Raw genomic sequence first — 15594 nt, forward strand, 5'->3', positions numbered from 1 at the left:
GAATGATATAATTTGTGTTGTTTACAGTGCCAGACACACTGTCATGGCTTTTAGCTAGATTTCAACAGATTTCCTGTCAATACTGATCTGCACCTTTCTTTGCAAGTAGCCCCATAAGAATCAACAATTTGATGCATCTAGGAACTAGTGATTCTGGTGCTTAACAAATTACAATTATTGTGGATGTTAGCAAGAAAAAGGGTGTAAGCTATCAGAAGATAGATACAAGGAGATAAGAGAGATTTGTCAAGTTTTTGGGTTGAAGAAAATGAGAATGCAGCTTAATGAAAGTATGGAGTCTGCAAGACTCCATATTTTCATTAAGCTGCATTTTCAAGAAAAGTGTTTAATTTATTTTGAAACAAAACTGCAAGCATACTCAACTGGCCATAATTTCAAAATTCTTTTTCTTAGATCTACTTTGGAGATGTTTATTTTCATGGTGTACAATAAATGTAATTATCTTATGAACTAATTTGGTTTTCAGTGTAAGAAAGTTTAGATTGTTCTTTTAATTAGCATTCAGAGCAGGCAAAGAAGAGGATGATAATCACATCTATTATCTGGATGGGTAAACAGTAGTAAAGGGCAGGCATTCCCTGTCTGGTGCTCAAGTGCAATGCACAGAAATAATTTTATTGATCCAATTTACCACAAGATTTAAGGGCCAGATAATAATTTGAAATTTTATGGGAATGTGTAATATTTCAGGTTTATGTTGCACTTTCCTGCAGTTAAATGGAGAACTAAATAAAGTAGCCATTAATATTTTCTTTGAGTCTTGAAATTTTATGCTTTTCAGGGTTTAGGGCAGACTTCCAGCTTAATATAATGAATTACATTAAAGAAAAACATTGTGATGGCCTCTATCTGTATGATGCTTCCAAACAGGAAAATGTCTTTAGAGAACAGTTATTTTGATACCTAACTAAAAATATGCTAATGATTTAAGTTGAATTCTTTAATGCACGTTTATTTTTAATATTTTCTCTGATTTAGGCTATTTGGACAGCTTTGTGTTTGGTTTGTGTTTTGTACCCTGGCCTTGCAGCAGGCTGGGGGGAGCAGAGGTGCCAGCAGTGTGAGTGTGGCACCTGGGCTGTGCCCAGCATCCTCTGCCCTGCAGCCAGCGCAGGTGGCACTGCTCGTGCCCCTGCTCCTCAGCTGTCTGCAGAGCCAGCAGCCCTGTATTCAGATCCTGTTCTTGCCAACACACCAGTGAAATCCTTCTGATCCAGGGGCGTTTGCAGCCCACAGACTGGCTTCCAAAGCTGTGCTAAGGATGAAGCATCCATAATTTGGATACTACACTGTGTGAGCTAAAGAATCTGCAGGAGTTTCCTGGCAAGATAAGCCAGCCCTGTTCCTGTCATTCAGCCAAAAGGAAACATGCTGACTCCGCATGAGTCAGGGTGGGTTTTTTCATGGGACAGGGAGTGTTGTTTCCAAAGGAATTACATAACCATTCCACTCCTAGCATCGTGGTAGTCAGAGTACATTAGCAGGGGTTTGCAAGCTTTGTGCATTTAAATGAACACCTTATCCTAGTAATCAGTGTGATTTTCTGAGTTACTATTCCCTTATAAGCCCCCCTACTTGTTGATTATTAGCATAAAATATCTTGCTGCTGTTCAGATTTGCTGTTGATTTTAGAACAGACCCTTTTTTGATTTAAGCATGATTGCAGTAAAATTTCAAGTGGTTCAGTGAAATTGTGGGTTTGTGTTAGAGTTAGGATATAGATATATGACCCAGAACTGTCTCATGATCAATAAAGCATAAATAAATTTTGAATTTTAAACCATCATAGCAAAAACTACAGATAAATGTTTTTGCTTGTCATGTAACTAAAAACAACCTCTAGGAAAGATGTTTGCATTAATATGCTACAGCAAGTCTGGTGTTTGATGCTAAACAAAACTTCCATGGCAGCAAGAGATTTTGGGGTCAGTGAAGCTTTGATATTTGTTACAGTTCTAGTGTGGGATATTAAAACTGCAGATAGTGCTCTCCATCATACTAGATGAACAACTTGAATCTTGTTTGTAGCTAAAAAGGCAGTAAGATGATCTGAAAGGAAATGCAAATGGTAATGCCTGTATGTGCAAAGAAATAAACCACTCTGCTTTTAAGATGTAATATATATTTATATTGTCTTTGTGATACTTTCCTCATTCAACTGAAAAATGCATATTTTTGTATGGTTTTATTCATTTCAGACAAGTTCTATATGGGACCAGGGCAACTGTACCATGATCTGCAGAACCTTTTACATGACTTGAATGTGCTTGGTCAAATCAGCCAATTAATAAGCAGCCTTAAAGGAAACTATCAGGTAATAAACAGAGCTGGATTTATTTTTCGAGTCTGTTCTTGTGAAGCTGTATAATTGCCTCTCCTTAGGGTTTGTGTAAGGCATTCTTTAGTTCTGCCTGCAAAAAGGGGAATAATTTTTGTTTCTAGTATTACTTCTAGTTAACGCATTTACTGTTATCTGTTAAGCTTTATAAATAGATTACAGCTGTCCTTCTAATCTTGCTTTTCTTTGTTGTTTTTAAGTGTAGGTGGATACTACAAGTGTCTCCATTTGTTCAGTAGCTGATAAGCTTATATGGAAACAGAATTACATTTTGATTTTAAGAAATTGGATTCTTGCAGTTAAACATGGTAGTAGGAGGATGGTTGTTTGAGGAAGCTCTTGATCCCCATCAAAGCTCATAATCCTGGTTTTTGGGGGGAAACTGTACTTAAACTGAGTATAAATCACAAAAATATAAAAGGATTTTCAGAAGAATTTTTAAACTAATTTGCTTTAGCTTTGATTACATCCCTTTGATTTAGCTTATGTTCTGGCAAACAAATGTAGTACTTAACACCAAATGAAGCCTTGAGACATCAAACAAGTACTTTTTTGCTTGGTTTTTATATATTTTACCTGTGGTTACATGTAGTTTTTAACTCCTACCTGCCACCACAGGTTGCAAATGTGTGTATATGTATGAATGTATAAAAGCTCAGTTTCTCTTGACGTATCTTGGCCTCAGAGTAAAGGCATTAAATAAAACATAGCATTTTGTGAAAATATGTACTCTGAACGAAATTTATGCAAAGAGTGCTTTTGGAAAAAGCCTCACAAGTATTAGAAAGTGAATTTCATCGGCATAATTGGGAATATGTATAGCACAGAAATACCATAAGACTTCATCCATCACCATATAAAAAACTTTTCTGCCTGCACTGACAGTCAGCGGCAACTACACTTTGAAAACTTAAAAATCAGTCATTCTTTCAGAGTAGTTGTGTGTAAGATCATTACAGGAATTTAGCTGAGGAATGAGGTCAGCTTCTTGATATTTGAAAAGCGCTTAAGTTGTCATAGAATTCTGATGGTGGAAAGTGCATGTACTTCTGTGTACTTGTTAGTCTTGATGCTTTCTACATTCAGGTGAGCTTTTACTCTGCAACAGGACACTCACCTTGCAGTTATTGTTTCAGTATCTTAAACAGATTTAGACCACACATCTTTCATGATGGATCTCTAAAGATTTTGACTCAAAGATTTGAACCAAAGCATATTTTCCATATGATTTGTAGATGTTTTCAAAAATTTTTCTTTAGTAGCAGAATTTGTCATGCTGGAGTAAAGTAAAAGACTTGTGCATACACCTGATACAAATTCACATGTTTGAATTTGACAAACACATGGGAATGTCATTAATGCATCGTCAAACTGAGCAACGTGAGATTAAATGTTCAGATGAAACACATTAAAAAATATTTTACAGATATTTCTGCCCTGTGTTTGCAATTATGGTTAAATTATCCATGGTGGAAGTGTGGTCTAATTGAAGGCCATGTGTCATTGTTTGTTTATGCAGGAATCACCTTATTGTCCTGTTTCCAACAGGCAGGTAGGCTGATGTTGAATCTTAGTTTTTTTTATTTTCCAGAACTTAAACCAATCTGTAGCCCATGACTGGACCTCAGGTTTACAAAAACTGATTTTGAAAAAAGAAGATGAAATCAGAGCAGCAGATCGCTGTAGAATTCAGCTGCAACTCCCAGGAAAACAGGACAAGTCAGTAGAAATCTTGATTACAAAACTTTCTAAATTGATTTACGTGTTAGGCGTAGATGTAGAGTGAGGATTTGGGAATCTGTAGCTCTTCCCTCCCTTCTGTCTCCATACTAAGCCTCTGAGTTTTGCTCTTAAGCCATAATGCTGACAGCTTTGATGTTCCAGAGCAGCGCTGTAGCTTTTCTCCTGTTCCTCAGCCCAGCTTTGATGTTCCAGAGCAGCGCTGTAGCTTTTCTCCAGTTCCTCAGCCCAGTGTTCTGAATGCAAGAAGCAAGAGAGGATCCATGGCAGTGGCAGCTAATAGGGAACAGTCACTGTTGTATTCCTTCACCAGTTCCTCTCATAGCATTTCATGTTAAGTATATGGCATATCATAGCCTGCACACTTAAATCAGAGCTGAGTCTTTGTCTAAGTATTAGAAAATAATGAAATTTCATCTTGCTCAACATTCTTGGCCATGGCTGTATTCATACCCAATGCATTTATTGTGGCTTTTTTTTTTTTTTTTCTGCACTGCAGGTCTGGACGGCCAACCTTCTTTACAGCTGTGTTCAATACATTTACCCCTGCCATCAAACAGTCTTGGATCAACAATTTACAAATGGCTAAACTGGCCCTTGGTAATTCCTACCTACTCAAATTTCCTAACAAGTTAAAATAGCTCTCAATGTATAGTGTAACTTTTTTTTTTTTTTTTTGGAGAATGATTTTCCTTTTTTGGTGAAAACTGTAGATGTTTAAAATTGCAATACAGTTAATAGTAGTGATTGTGTATCACTGCAAAGTAATAAAATAGATAAAACAGGGCACTCATTAAGATGGAATATATTTTCAACAGTGTTTTAATGAAGTCTGGTATTCATTATCAATTGTTTCATCTAAATCAAAACAAATAGTCTCTAAATTAAAGCAATAAAAAATATGCTATCCTTTGATGTTATTAATCTTCTGTGTTTGCACAAAGGGATAGGTTTCCAAAGATACTTGGACTTTTCAATGCCTAACTTGAGAAACATTAACTTGTTTGAAAGCAAGTTTCACCAGTTTCACATAGTCAAAATAGAGTGCTTTTGTGATGTCTCATGGAAGACAAGCAAATTAACAAAAAAGAAGAGAGAATGGATGTTTCCATCACTCCAAGACAAGGATCCTTATAATTCTGATAACTGGCAGCTGGTAGTGATGTTTTTTAAACAGGCAGAGAAATGCTGTTCAACAAACAGATTTCTTAGAGTCTTGAGGAGAGGTTTGATGTCTTTTCCTCTTTCAATATTCAATTTACAAGATCATTAAGAGACTATCCTTAACATTTTGCTAATGTAAGATTTTCTTTTTTTGTATTATCAGTATGTATGTAATCTATTCAGTTGAATTTTTGCTCATAGTTTCATGTTGTCATTTATGCATCTATGGTATAAGAACAGCCTGATCTGTATTGAATAATCCTGACATAATTATTTTCTGTTTCTGTGGAAAAGTGGAAGTGATTATTCAGTAGAAGGACTGTTGTGGAGTGTTTATTGTTTTTTCTTTCCATTACAGCAGAGGATAACCTGTTAGGTTGGTTCTGCATAGAAGATGATGGGAATCAAATAAAAAAGGAAAAACATCCTCTACTTGTTAGACACATGCCAGTGATGATGGCCAAGCAACAGGAGTTTAAGGTGAACGGAATTTTCATATGAGATTACAATTAGGTTTTCTTGTGTGATATAATTTCTCAAGAATACTATATTGTAAAAACATCTATTAGATCACATCTGTTACTTCTCTTGAGTGGCTGCCTTGGTTTAAGACCATTAGCAATTAAAGGTCCAGAAGAGTCACAAGAATGCAAAATGCTGCAATCTTTGAGGCATTAGGGAGCATAATGTTTATTTTTACGTAGTATGACATTCACTTTCATATGTAAGTGAATCACTCAGTGTAAACAGAACTGTTGGGAATTTTTAGTTCATCTTGAGAATCCCAAGTGTGGGTTTGGGGCTTAGAATTAACCTAAAGCTTACAAAGAGCAGGAATCTGATCATCATGAAAGCTGTCCTTTCCTGGTGTAATATGCTAAATCCTCCTCAAATTTCTATCAGTGCACATAGAACAATATTTTAAAAATATTTTTTAAAAATTATGTTTTGTGCAATATTATTTAAAATGTCATATTCTGAATAATGATATAGACATTATCTTAATGGTTCATTTCCTAAAGCAATGTGTCTGAAGCCTTATTCACCACTGATTTTGATGATGAAAATAAGTATAAAACCAAACCAATAGATGAAAGGGAAGAGTGCTGGATGCTGTTTTTCCAGTGTACCAGTAGGATTTCTTATTGACCAGCAGTCAGTAAGTCTTGTGCAAAAAGAGTAATGGAAATAAAATTGTGTATGTGTGGATAGAATCCTAAAGTTAAGTTAATGTCATTGCATGGGTGCTGCTTAAAGAGGTGAGTCTGCAGGCCCTCACTGCTAGAACAGCCTACACAGGAGGGAAGCCCAGCTCACAGCTTCACTTCAAATGTGGGTTTACAAATTGGATGTTGGGAGAAAATAATTGGTGGTTTGAAACGCAGTAGAAATGTGTAATGGTGCTAAGACAATCTGTTCCTGTGATACTGGTTTTCAGAGAAGCTAAAGTTTACTGAAACTCTCTGATTTCCCATACAACCAGTCATGCTTGTCTTATTAAACAGCTTTTTCTGAGGTTTACTTTCTAAAGTCACCACTGGTGAAATAACCGGCTATTTTAAAGTTTTTTCAGAAACTTAAAACATGTGTGTATTTCCTTAGAGCCCAGGCATTTGTAAGTCCTGAAAATGCATGCTAGGATCTGCAAAGGCCCAGGCTCAACTCTTTTTGAGAGAACAGAGTCTTCTTATTTTGAAAGGAAGGGGAAATTTGTCACCTTTACAGTTGGCTGAGATCTTCGCCTTGGTCACCTCAGGAGAGCAGAGTGTGTGACAATATTTGCCTCAGCCCTGGGCTGACTTTGCCAGTTTTGCAGCTCCTAAATTGATCTGGGTGTGAGCCCAAGTGTTATTCCTGGTTCTCCCAAATCCTTGATATTACTAGAAAATATGACTTAAGTATTACTGCAGCCTCAGCTGCAGTTTGGCTCTCCAGCCCCAGCTCAGGGTGAGAAGAGAAGCTCTGCTTGGCTAATCCTGTTTGTTGGCTCTCTGTGTGCTGCTCAGGCTGCCCAGGGGTGTAGGGAGACATCAGAGCAGGTTTACATCCCGCCAGAGCAAAACTGCCAGGGTTTAACTATGGAAAAAACATCACTTTTGACTAAGATACAAAGTGACACAAGATGTAACAAGGAGCCTGGGAAATATCCAACATGGAGACTGTCTTATTTTTCACTAGTGATTTATTTCATTGTCACAGCTACTGTAAATTACTACAAGTAGATAGCTTCAGCATGTGTTAAATGAGACATGCTAAGACAGGCATGGAAGCTCTTTTTTCTTTCTCTTTTTTTCATCTATTGATTTCAAATTTTTATCGCCATATAGTGAATTGCTTTGCTGAATAAATAATGGTTCTTTCTACTAAGGCAAATCACTTTGTAATGCCTGCTTACTTCAAGGGGACTGTAAAATTCTTTGCACTTTGAAAAATTAAGTAAATGTGGAATTTAGAACTCTTAACTTTTGCCAACTTGTTTTTTGGTGTTTTTTGTTAGGGGTTTTTTTTTGTTTCGTTGGTTGGGGTTTTTTTGGTTGATTGCTGAGGGGTTTTTTGTTTTATTTTGATTTTGTTTTGTTTTTTTGTTTCTTTTGTTTTTTGTGCTTTTAATTGTTCACTGTTTGGAGGCGATGTTGCTAGGCTGTGGGGAGTTAAAGCTGACTGAGTATTCCAAGTTAATACTGAGTTTTCACTAGTACTACAATATGATCACAAGGACACTGATGTCCAAGATGAGAACATCAGTTTGAATTCTAGAGAATCTAGTGTAAAAATGTAGTATGACACCTCATTAGAAACCTTTTTATTCTCTACACAGTTATGAATTGCTTTTATATATTTTGAAGTGTTTACATAAGCTTTATGAAATGGCTGTGGATATTAGGGAAATTAGAAATCCATGACTGGTCATAGAAATGGGTTTTTTTTCAGATCCTTGATGCTTGATTCATCTTCAGAGTTGGGATGGACTTTAAATATAGACCTTAAGTCTGGTGTTGCTTTCAGGGTTTTTTTTAATGGCATGCATGATAAAATCATGAGTATTGTTACTAATATAGTGACAGTAACGTGACGACATGAGATTGGAAGGGAGTTGAAGTCTGAAGAATGATGGTATTACCATTCAAAATTATCAAGGCACCTGGAGAAATAATTTGGGGGATGGGGGAAGGAAAATAAAAAAGTGTAACAGTCACCAGGACAGACACATGGTATGCTCACTGAGAAATTAGGAGTTTCCTAAATCCAGATTGCAGAGGTGGTTTACTTGGTCTGTTAGAGTAATTTTTAATAGACCAGCAAGGAATTGGTTAGGAATGTAATATTGTTACAAAGAGCAGTAATGAATGAGATGTGTAGAAACAGGCTTCTGAAGAGGTAACCATGGTGTAGTGCTGCTACCAGCTCTGCTAGAATAGTGTGGTCGGGTGAGAAAACTCTGTGCTCTTAAACATACACATGAAGCTGATATATCTGCTGGAGAGATGTTAATTGAAAAAGTGGTATTAATAAGTTTAAAACCAAAAATTTTAAAAATCAATTGTTTAAAAAAGTTATATATAATTAAATTATAATGTTAATTTAAGCTAATGAAGCAGGGTCATGACATATATCAGCCTTATATGTAAAAGGACACTGTAGAGAAAGAGAAGTACCTGGTGTCTGAGATGAGAGGTAACAGGCTAATGATTACATTACATTAAGGATGGTGTCAGGTTGGGGACATGAAAAAACTTAATAAAAAGTCATGAAGCATTTGAGCAGATCAGCCAAAGAGAATTTGTAGTCTTTGGCCATGAAGGTTTGTGGGGGTAGATATAAGAAATGTGTCAGGAGCAATATCCCTGCAGCTGACCCTGCCCAGGGGAGCCTGGGTGAATTAATCTGACTCCTTGCCTTATGAGATTCTTTGATATCCTTAAATGCTTCTGTTAATTGCAAACTAAAATAGACAGAAACAGGCATCTTTTTCTAATGTGCTAACAGCTCTCTTTTCCTCTCCTTGAAGGTCGAATGTGCTGCTTATAATCCTGAGCCATACCTTGCTGGAGAAACAGAGTCAGATTCCTGTGCTGTGGAGCATGGTTTTCTTTGGGTAAGTGTAATCTTTACACTGTAGCCAGAGTAAAATCTGAAAGTGCTTGTCTCCTGGTTTTTTCCATTACTCTTTGAGACTCTCGACAATGTGTAGGTGTGAAAGAAATGTTGGGTTGTTTTTTTCTCTTTGTTTATTTGTTTAAAGGGTTAGCTACTAATTTGTCTGTGTGATCTTGCTGGTCTCTGTAGGGTGTCAGTTAAGTGTGTGTGATTTGTGCAGCACAGAATGAATTCCAAAGTGCTGAGCACATTCAGAAGGGAGTTATGTGCTAATTTGTAACAATTGCTGCTAAAACCCGTGTGAGCTTACGCTGTCCTACTGTCTGTTTTCATATTTCAAGAACGGTTTAGCCAAAAATAATCTGTTTAAATGTGCAAAGGAAAAAAATTTACTCTGCATATTGCAATGACCCCAGACATGCAGCTATTCCAGCAGAAAGAAATGAGGTGGATAGAAGCTGTTCACAAAAGAAAAAAAAAAGGCAAGCTAATGATTTCAGGAGCTTTTCCAGTTACTACAATACTGAAATTTTTAAGGGAACCTTTGCCAATCAAAAGTTAGAAATAGCTTTTCTTAGTGGTCTTTTTCAAAGCAACCCATATAATTTCCTCTTGCCTTTGCCATTTGTAAACAGTAGTTGCAACAACATGCAAATTAAATCTTTCTGCTGCTACAAAATACTCTTTCTTTCTCTTTCCTATTTTATTTCGTATAAACAGAAAGAGTTAGTATGCAAAAACATATGCTGTACTTGGGTAGATTTTTTTGCTTCTCCCTGGGGAGATCCCTAGGAAGTCCTTAGGGCTCCCTAAAATGTGCAAGTTTATGGACACGTTCATGATACATAGTTCTGGATTAGGGAGAAATTTAGGTTTCTGTATCAGCAAGTTTAGAAGACGCTTTCTTTTGAGATGGAGCATTTCTTTGTAGAGCTGTTACTGTGCAAAGGACAGGCCTCAGCTATGTTACCTGTTTTAAAAGAACCTGAGACAATTAGAACACCAGTCATTAAAGTAGCATGTTGCCCAGATACTTACAGTAATTGCATTATATAATGTATATACATTTGAGGCTGATATCAGAATAGGCCATAATATTATTCCTGCTTTAAAAACTTTTTTTTTTTGTGAGTGTAGAAGGCAAGTTTGTATGTATAATGTTTTGATATATCTTGTATTTGTGCTGAATTATTCTCTTATGTCTTAATGAACATTTAACTTGAGATGCACTCTTCAGTTAACATTCCAGCCATTCCTTCTTATACTTGTTGATCTTCCTGGAGACAGGTATCAGTCATGGTCTGTTGTGCTTTTTTTTAATTTTCTTTTTTTCATTTCAGATTGGCAGCTGTACTAATCAGATGGGCCAGGTTGCAATAGTCTCATTTCAAAGCTCCAGCCCCAAGGTTATTGAGTGCTTCAATGTGGAATCACGGATTCTCTGCATGGTCTACATACCAGAGGAGGAGAAGCTGAAAGACCAAAACAAAGCTCCAGACTCTGAAAATGTTCTTGCAAAAACTTCGAATGTGCCTACTATTTGCCTTGGCATGGAAGAAGGAAGGTGATTCTTGGTTTTGGTGTAATGTGTATGATTTATTGATTACGTTTGCTATTCTATAGCAAAATTGTGTGAGATACTTCCAAGAAAATGTTCACTTTTGAAAAAAATATCCAAGTGTCAAGGTATCCTTTCCACTTAAATCAAGGATAAAATGCACTCTACATTATTTAAAATGACACCGTGTGGTATTTGAAATTAAAGCAGGGCATCTTTTTGATGAAAGAAGATTAGTTCATCATATCTGAAAAATATAGATACTGCTTTTGTAACATCACAACGTAATCTTCAGGTATTGGAAAATTTTCAGAATGGCAGATTAATTTTATGCCCTGTCATATTATGCAGGATTTGTCACATGAAAAAAAATATTGCTGTTTACTATTGACATGAATTACTTTGCTGTCTTTGAACTGATGGCCTACTGAGCCATCCCTTGATTTGTGTTGAAGAACAAGGCTATGTGTTCTTGACTTATAGGTCAGTTTGCAAACAGATCTTGTTATAGTTAGTGAGGCCATAAGTGTGTAACTACATGTGATTTTGATGGTGTTTGTAACTAGTACAAATGAAGGAGAACAACATTTTCCAAGGAAAATGCCATTTCTAGAAATCAGTGATTTAATTCCAGATTTAACAATATTCTTACCATACCCATTGTAACAATCAATAGGAATTGTGGAAATTTTAAGTGTAAATGGTATCTGGTAGTGAGTTTTTCTTTTCTTCACCCTAGTTCTTCATGTAGTATATACATTTTTTTTTAAATTAATTGAAGTTTTAGATAGACTCATAATAAGGACTTTGAGCAGAATTTTTATTATGTCTCTTTTTTGAATAACTGTTTCTGCAGACAAGATAATATGAATGTGTTGTCATATGTCAATGTTAAATAATTGCAAGTTGTCTACGCAGACATTCTTGGGTGTCAAGAATTGAAGGAAAAAATCCTCTTTCCCCCAATATTTTATTTTAAACTTCTCTTTTGCATATTCTAGCAAGAGCTATGTAAAGCAAAATTTCACAGGTCTATTTCTTCTTGCTTCTTTCTATAGCATTTCTGTTTACAAAAGTTGCCAAGGCTCAAAGAAAATTCGACTTCAACACTTCTTCACTCCTGAAAAATCAACTGTTATGAGCTTAACATATAGGTCTCAGTACTTGTTTGCTGGCTTGGTAAATGGAAATGTCTCAATCTACACAAAAGCAGAAGGTAATGCTGCATAGTGATATGATTTGATGGCATCCTGAGGAACTGACATGTCAGTGTATTTTGGCAGAAGTAATTTTCCACTAATATATTTTCTGAAAATTCTTTGTAAAACTGCTGAACCAGGATTACTGCTCTTTCCGGTATGTCTGAAGAGCCTTGTCTCTTTTTGAAGGATAGTAGGAACTTTGATACTGTTCCCACTTTTACCATACAGGCATATGACAATTGATTTTCCCCCTTAGCTTAAACCTTGAAGTCTTTAGTGTTGCAAGAGTCCAGAAATTTATGTGCTAACAGCAGTACACAGTATTTTGCAGTACTTATATAATACTAATTCTTTACAGTATTAAGCACAGTACTTACTTCTCTCAACTACCAAGTATTGGTGTTTATCAAACACAGAAATCCCCTATTGGCAGAGATTTCTGTATATCTCATTTAAAATGACAACTCCATTTTTACTGTACAGGTGGGATAAGTCTTTCCTATGTGTGCACTTCATGTATTTTATGGTATGCCTCCTTTTTCTATTAGCATCACAGTTGGTTATTTTGTATCTAGATAAATAATTGGCTAAAATAATTTGAATAAAGGAGAATCCCAGGCAATTTTTCTGAACCATAGCTGTCTTTTCCAGAGCAGGTTCGGTTGCTTCCAGTGCACCTCACTAAATTCCCTACAGTATTGCATATATATATATATATATATATATATATATATATATATATATATATATATATATAGTGATTCAGTTCAAAATCAGTGATGCTTTGCTCAAGGTTTTAAACCTTAATTTAAGTGAAATATTAGCACAGAGACTGCTAACCTCTCAAGGTACAGAGCCAGCAGAGATCTGCCTTGTTTGTGTGAGCTGCAGTAATGATGGTTGTCATGCTTCTCTGAAGAGGTGGGCCCTGTGAGCAGTGCAGCTGCATTTGTGTGGCACTGCACCTTGGCTACTCAATCCTAGCAGGCTCTAACTGAGGAACCAAGCTCAGTTTCTGTAATCTTGGGGCAAATTATGTGTCCACTGTTAGATCGTATAAAGAGTTTGTTTGGGAAAGGTACAGGATGCCTTTTTTTTTTAGCCCAAGCAACAAAGGATCTGGGAAAAAGGGCTGGGAAAGAGACTTCCTTTGTCCAGTTGTTGTCTTCAGCTCAGTAGGTTTCCTGTTGAGCTGTTGTCTCTGATCCAAAGCCAGGCATTAGATTTCAGTTCCCTTTAACACATTTTTATTTTTTTTTTTACCACTGAATAGCATTTTTTTACTTTGCTTTTGAGGTACATGAATGAGGTCTTGATTCTAGATGCGTAATATTTTTGGTATTTCAGTTTCTCTACCTGGGAGGGGTATTAAAGTGAATCTGTCATCTTCTCTGAAAGGTGTTGGTGTATTTACGTTGTTTTAAGACTGCAATTACTATCACTCAACTTCTTCCAGAAAAGACCACTTCAAAAACACAACTAACATTCTTGGCAGTATAGCTAAGAGAGGATTCATGGGTTGCATATCTACAGAGTGGGGCAGAGCTGTTAACCAGACTGTAATGCAGTCTGGTTTTGAGGTGGAGGTTATTGCATTGACCAGGAGCATAGTCTCCTCTGTTTGTCTTCTTCTGAAGACACTGGTTTTGGGCAGTGAGATATTCATAGAGCCTTTCAGAGTCATGGTCACTGGGGCTTTGAGACGGGAGATAATATTATTTTTCTGACTCTTGTCAGAACTCTTGTAGTTCCTCTCCTTACTGCTTGGTCAGTGGGGCTTGTTTCAGTTCTCCATGCCCCATGGAAGTTGTGTGATTCAGCTGCTGCCACGTTAGCATCCATCTTCCTTATGTTGGCTGCTGTGGTTATGTGAGGCACTCAGCCCTGGAGGGGTGTTTTTATGAGCACTGACCTATTTACCAAACAAAGGAATCCAAGCACTGAAATGAGAGGGAGGGGGAATGCAACCTCTGAGGAGCTTTGTGCAATTCATCAGGGTTGCCTTCTCTTCTGCAGAGGAGGTTACTTTTCAGCCACTTCCGCTTGGGTTTTGGTCTGTCTTCACATAGAAGATTAAGTAAAGATTTAAAAGTGAATGTGAAATATATCACTGCATTGCATCTTGATTTGAAGCCTGAGAAGGACAAATATTGTTAAATGCGCAGGAAAACTAAATGCTACAGGATTCCATGAATGAGAAAGGATGACCTTTCTTCTAGGATGAAAATCTATCTCACAGTCTGTGATAGAGTTGGGGTCCTTTTGACTTCCTCCCTGGGCAGAAGCTGTGTGGATGAGTTGAGTCACTGAAGCTTGATGCCTTACTCTGTGTAGTCAGAGACCCATGATTTGTGTCATTTGTGTCATTTACCCAAATGGCTCTAATTTTTCCAGTTGTTCTCAGAGAGGTCAGTGCATATAAATATCCTTGATATTTGTTTACAAACAGCAAGTGCTTTCTTCTAACTTTCTTCACTAGGGAACTGTCAGATCAACAGCATCCAGAGTGCTCTGGCTGAAGAAAATCTCGTCTTAAAGTAGTAAAAAATGAAAACTGAGAAGTCTGTACAGTAAACCAAGGAGCAAATGCCGTGTTAGTGGAAAAGTAGGAGGTGCACAACTTCCTTTCTGGAGGGTAGTCATGTTTTAGTGAGACACCTCTATATCCATGTACTTTCACATATGAGGTTAAAAAGTATTTAAGTACTTTTCAGTATTTTATGTAATTTTTAAGTATTTAAAAATACATAATTTAATATATTTGAACACAAACTGAAAGCAAAGTCTTGAGGTGCTGATACCATAAAATCTACTTGGCTCTTAAATGTGAGCTCACATGGTGATTTGTGAAAATATCAGAACACTAGGGTGCAGGTCAGCTAATACGTTAATTGTAAAAACAGTACCCCTGATAATTATCCTCACTAATCCTTTATATTATGTGTGTGAGAAGATTTGTTTTGGGAACTGTGAGACAGCTAGTGAATTAAATGCTGTTCTGTATAGGAAGGGGAGTGGTGCAGATTGCAAAATTTCTCTTTTGCACGGTTATCAGTCTGAAAAATTCTGCCTTTAGTGTTTGCCTCGGGCTGAGTTAATATTTCCATGCAAAGCATGCTTAGAAGAGGTTAAGGGAAAAGTGTGTTGTATTGTCTTTGTTTAAAAAAACATAACAAAACCCCTTTGTGATGATTGCAGACAGCCCAGCAGATGTGTTTTCTGAGTGATGTAATAGCAAAAAAGGTCAGCGCGTGTTTGACTTCCATTCACAAAAGTATCTTAGGAAAGGGAAATCACAATCTTTATATAATATAGGTGTATTGTTCCTGATATACTGGAGTCAGTTCCAGCTTCCTTTCTCCTAGACATTGATATACATTTCCTTTTCATAAAGTCATGTAAAGAGTACAGAAGTGAAACAGGAAAAAGAAAATAAAAACTCTGAATTATTGTGGCAGAAAGTAGAAGAATTA

General features: G+C 36.6%; 1 protein-coding gene across 2 annotated transcripts in view; it reads left to right on the top strand.

Annotated features, from left to right (window-relative positions):
• Window positions 1-15594, top strand: part of ARHGEF10 (Rho guanine nucleotide exchange factor 10) — a 108560-nt gene that overhangs the window by 69328 nt on the left and 23638 nt on the right. For both annotated transcript variants that reach the window (XM_084202516.1, XM_084202517.1), the window contains 7 exons: window positions 2220-2335; window positions 3951-4078; window positions 4599-4699; window positions 5622-5743; window positions 9273-9359; window positions 10702-10925; window positions 11978-12135. In XM_084202516.1, the coding sequence (XP_084058642.1) occupies window positions 2220-2335; window positions 3951-4078; window positions 4599-4699; window positions 5622-5743; window positions 9273-9359; window positions 10702-10925; window positions 11978-12135 (936 nt within the window). The remainder of the gene's footprint in view (window positions 1-2219; window positions 2336-3950; window positions 4079-4598; window positions 4700-5621; window positions 5744-9272; window positions 9360-10701; window positions 10926-11977; window positions 12136-15594) is intronic.

This window comes from Fringilla coelebs, assembly GCF_963513975.1.
Source record: "Fringilla coelebs genome assembly, chromosome: 3".
NCBI lineage: Eukaryota > Metazoa > Chordata > Aves > Passeriformes > Fringillidae > Fringilla > Fringilla coelebs.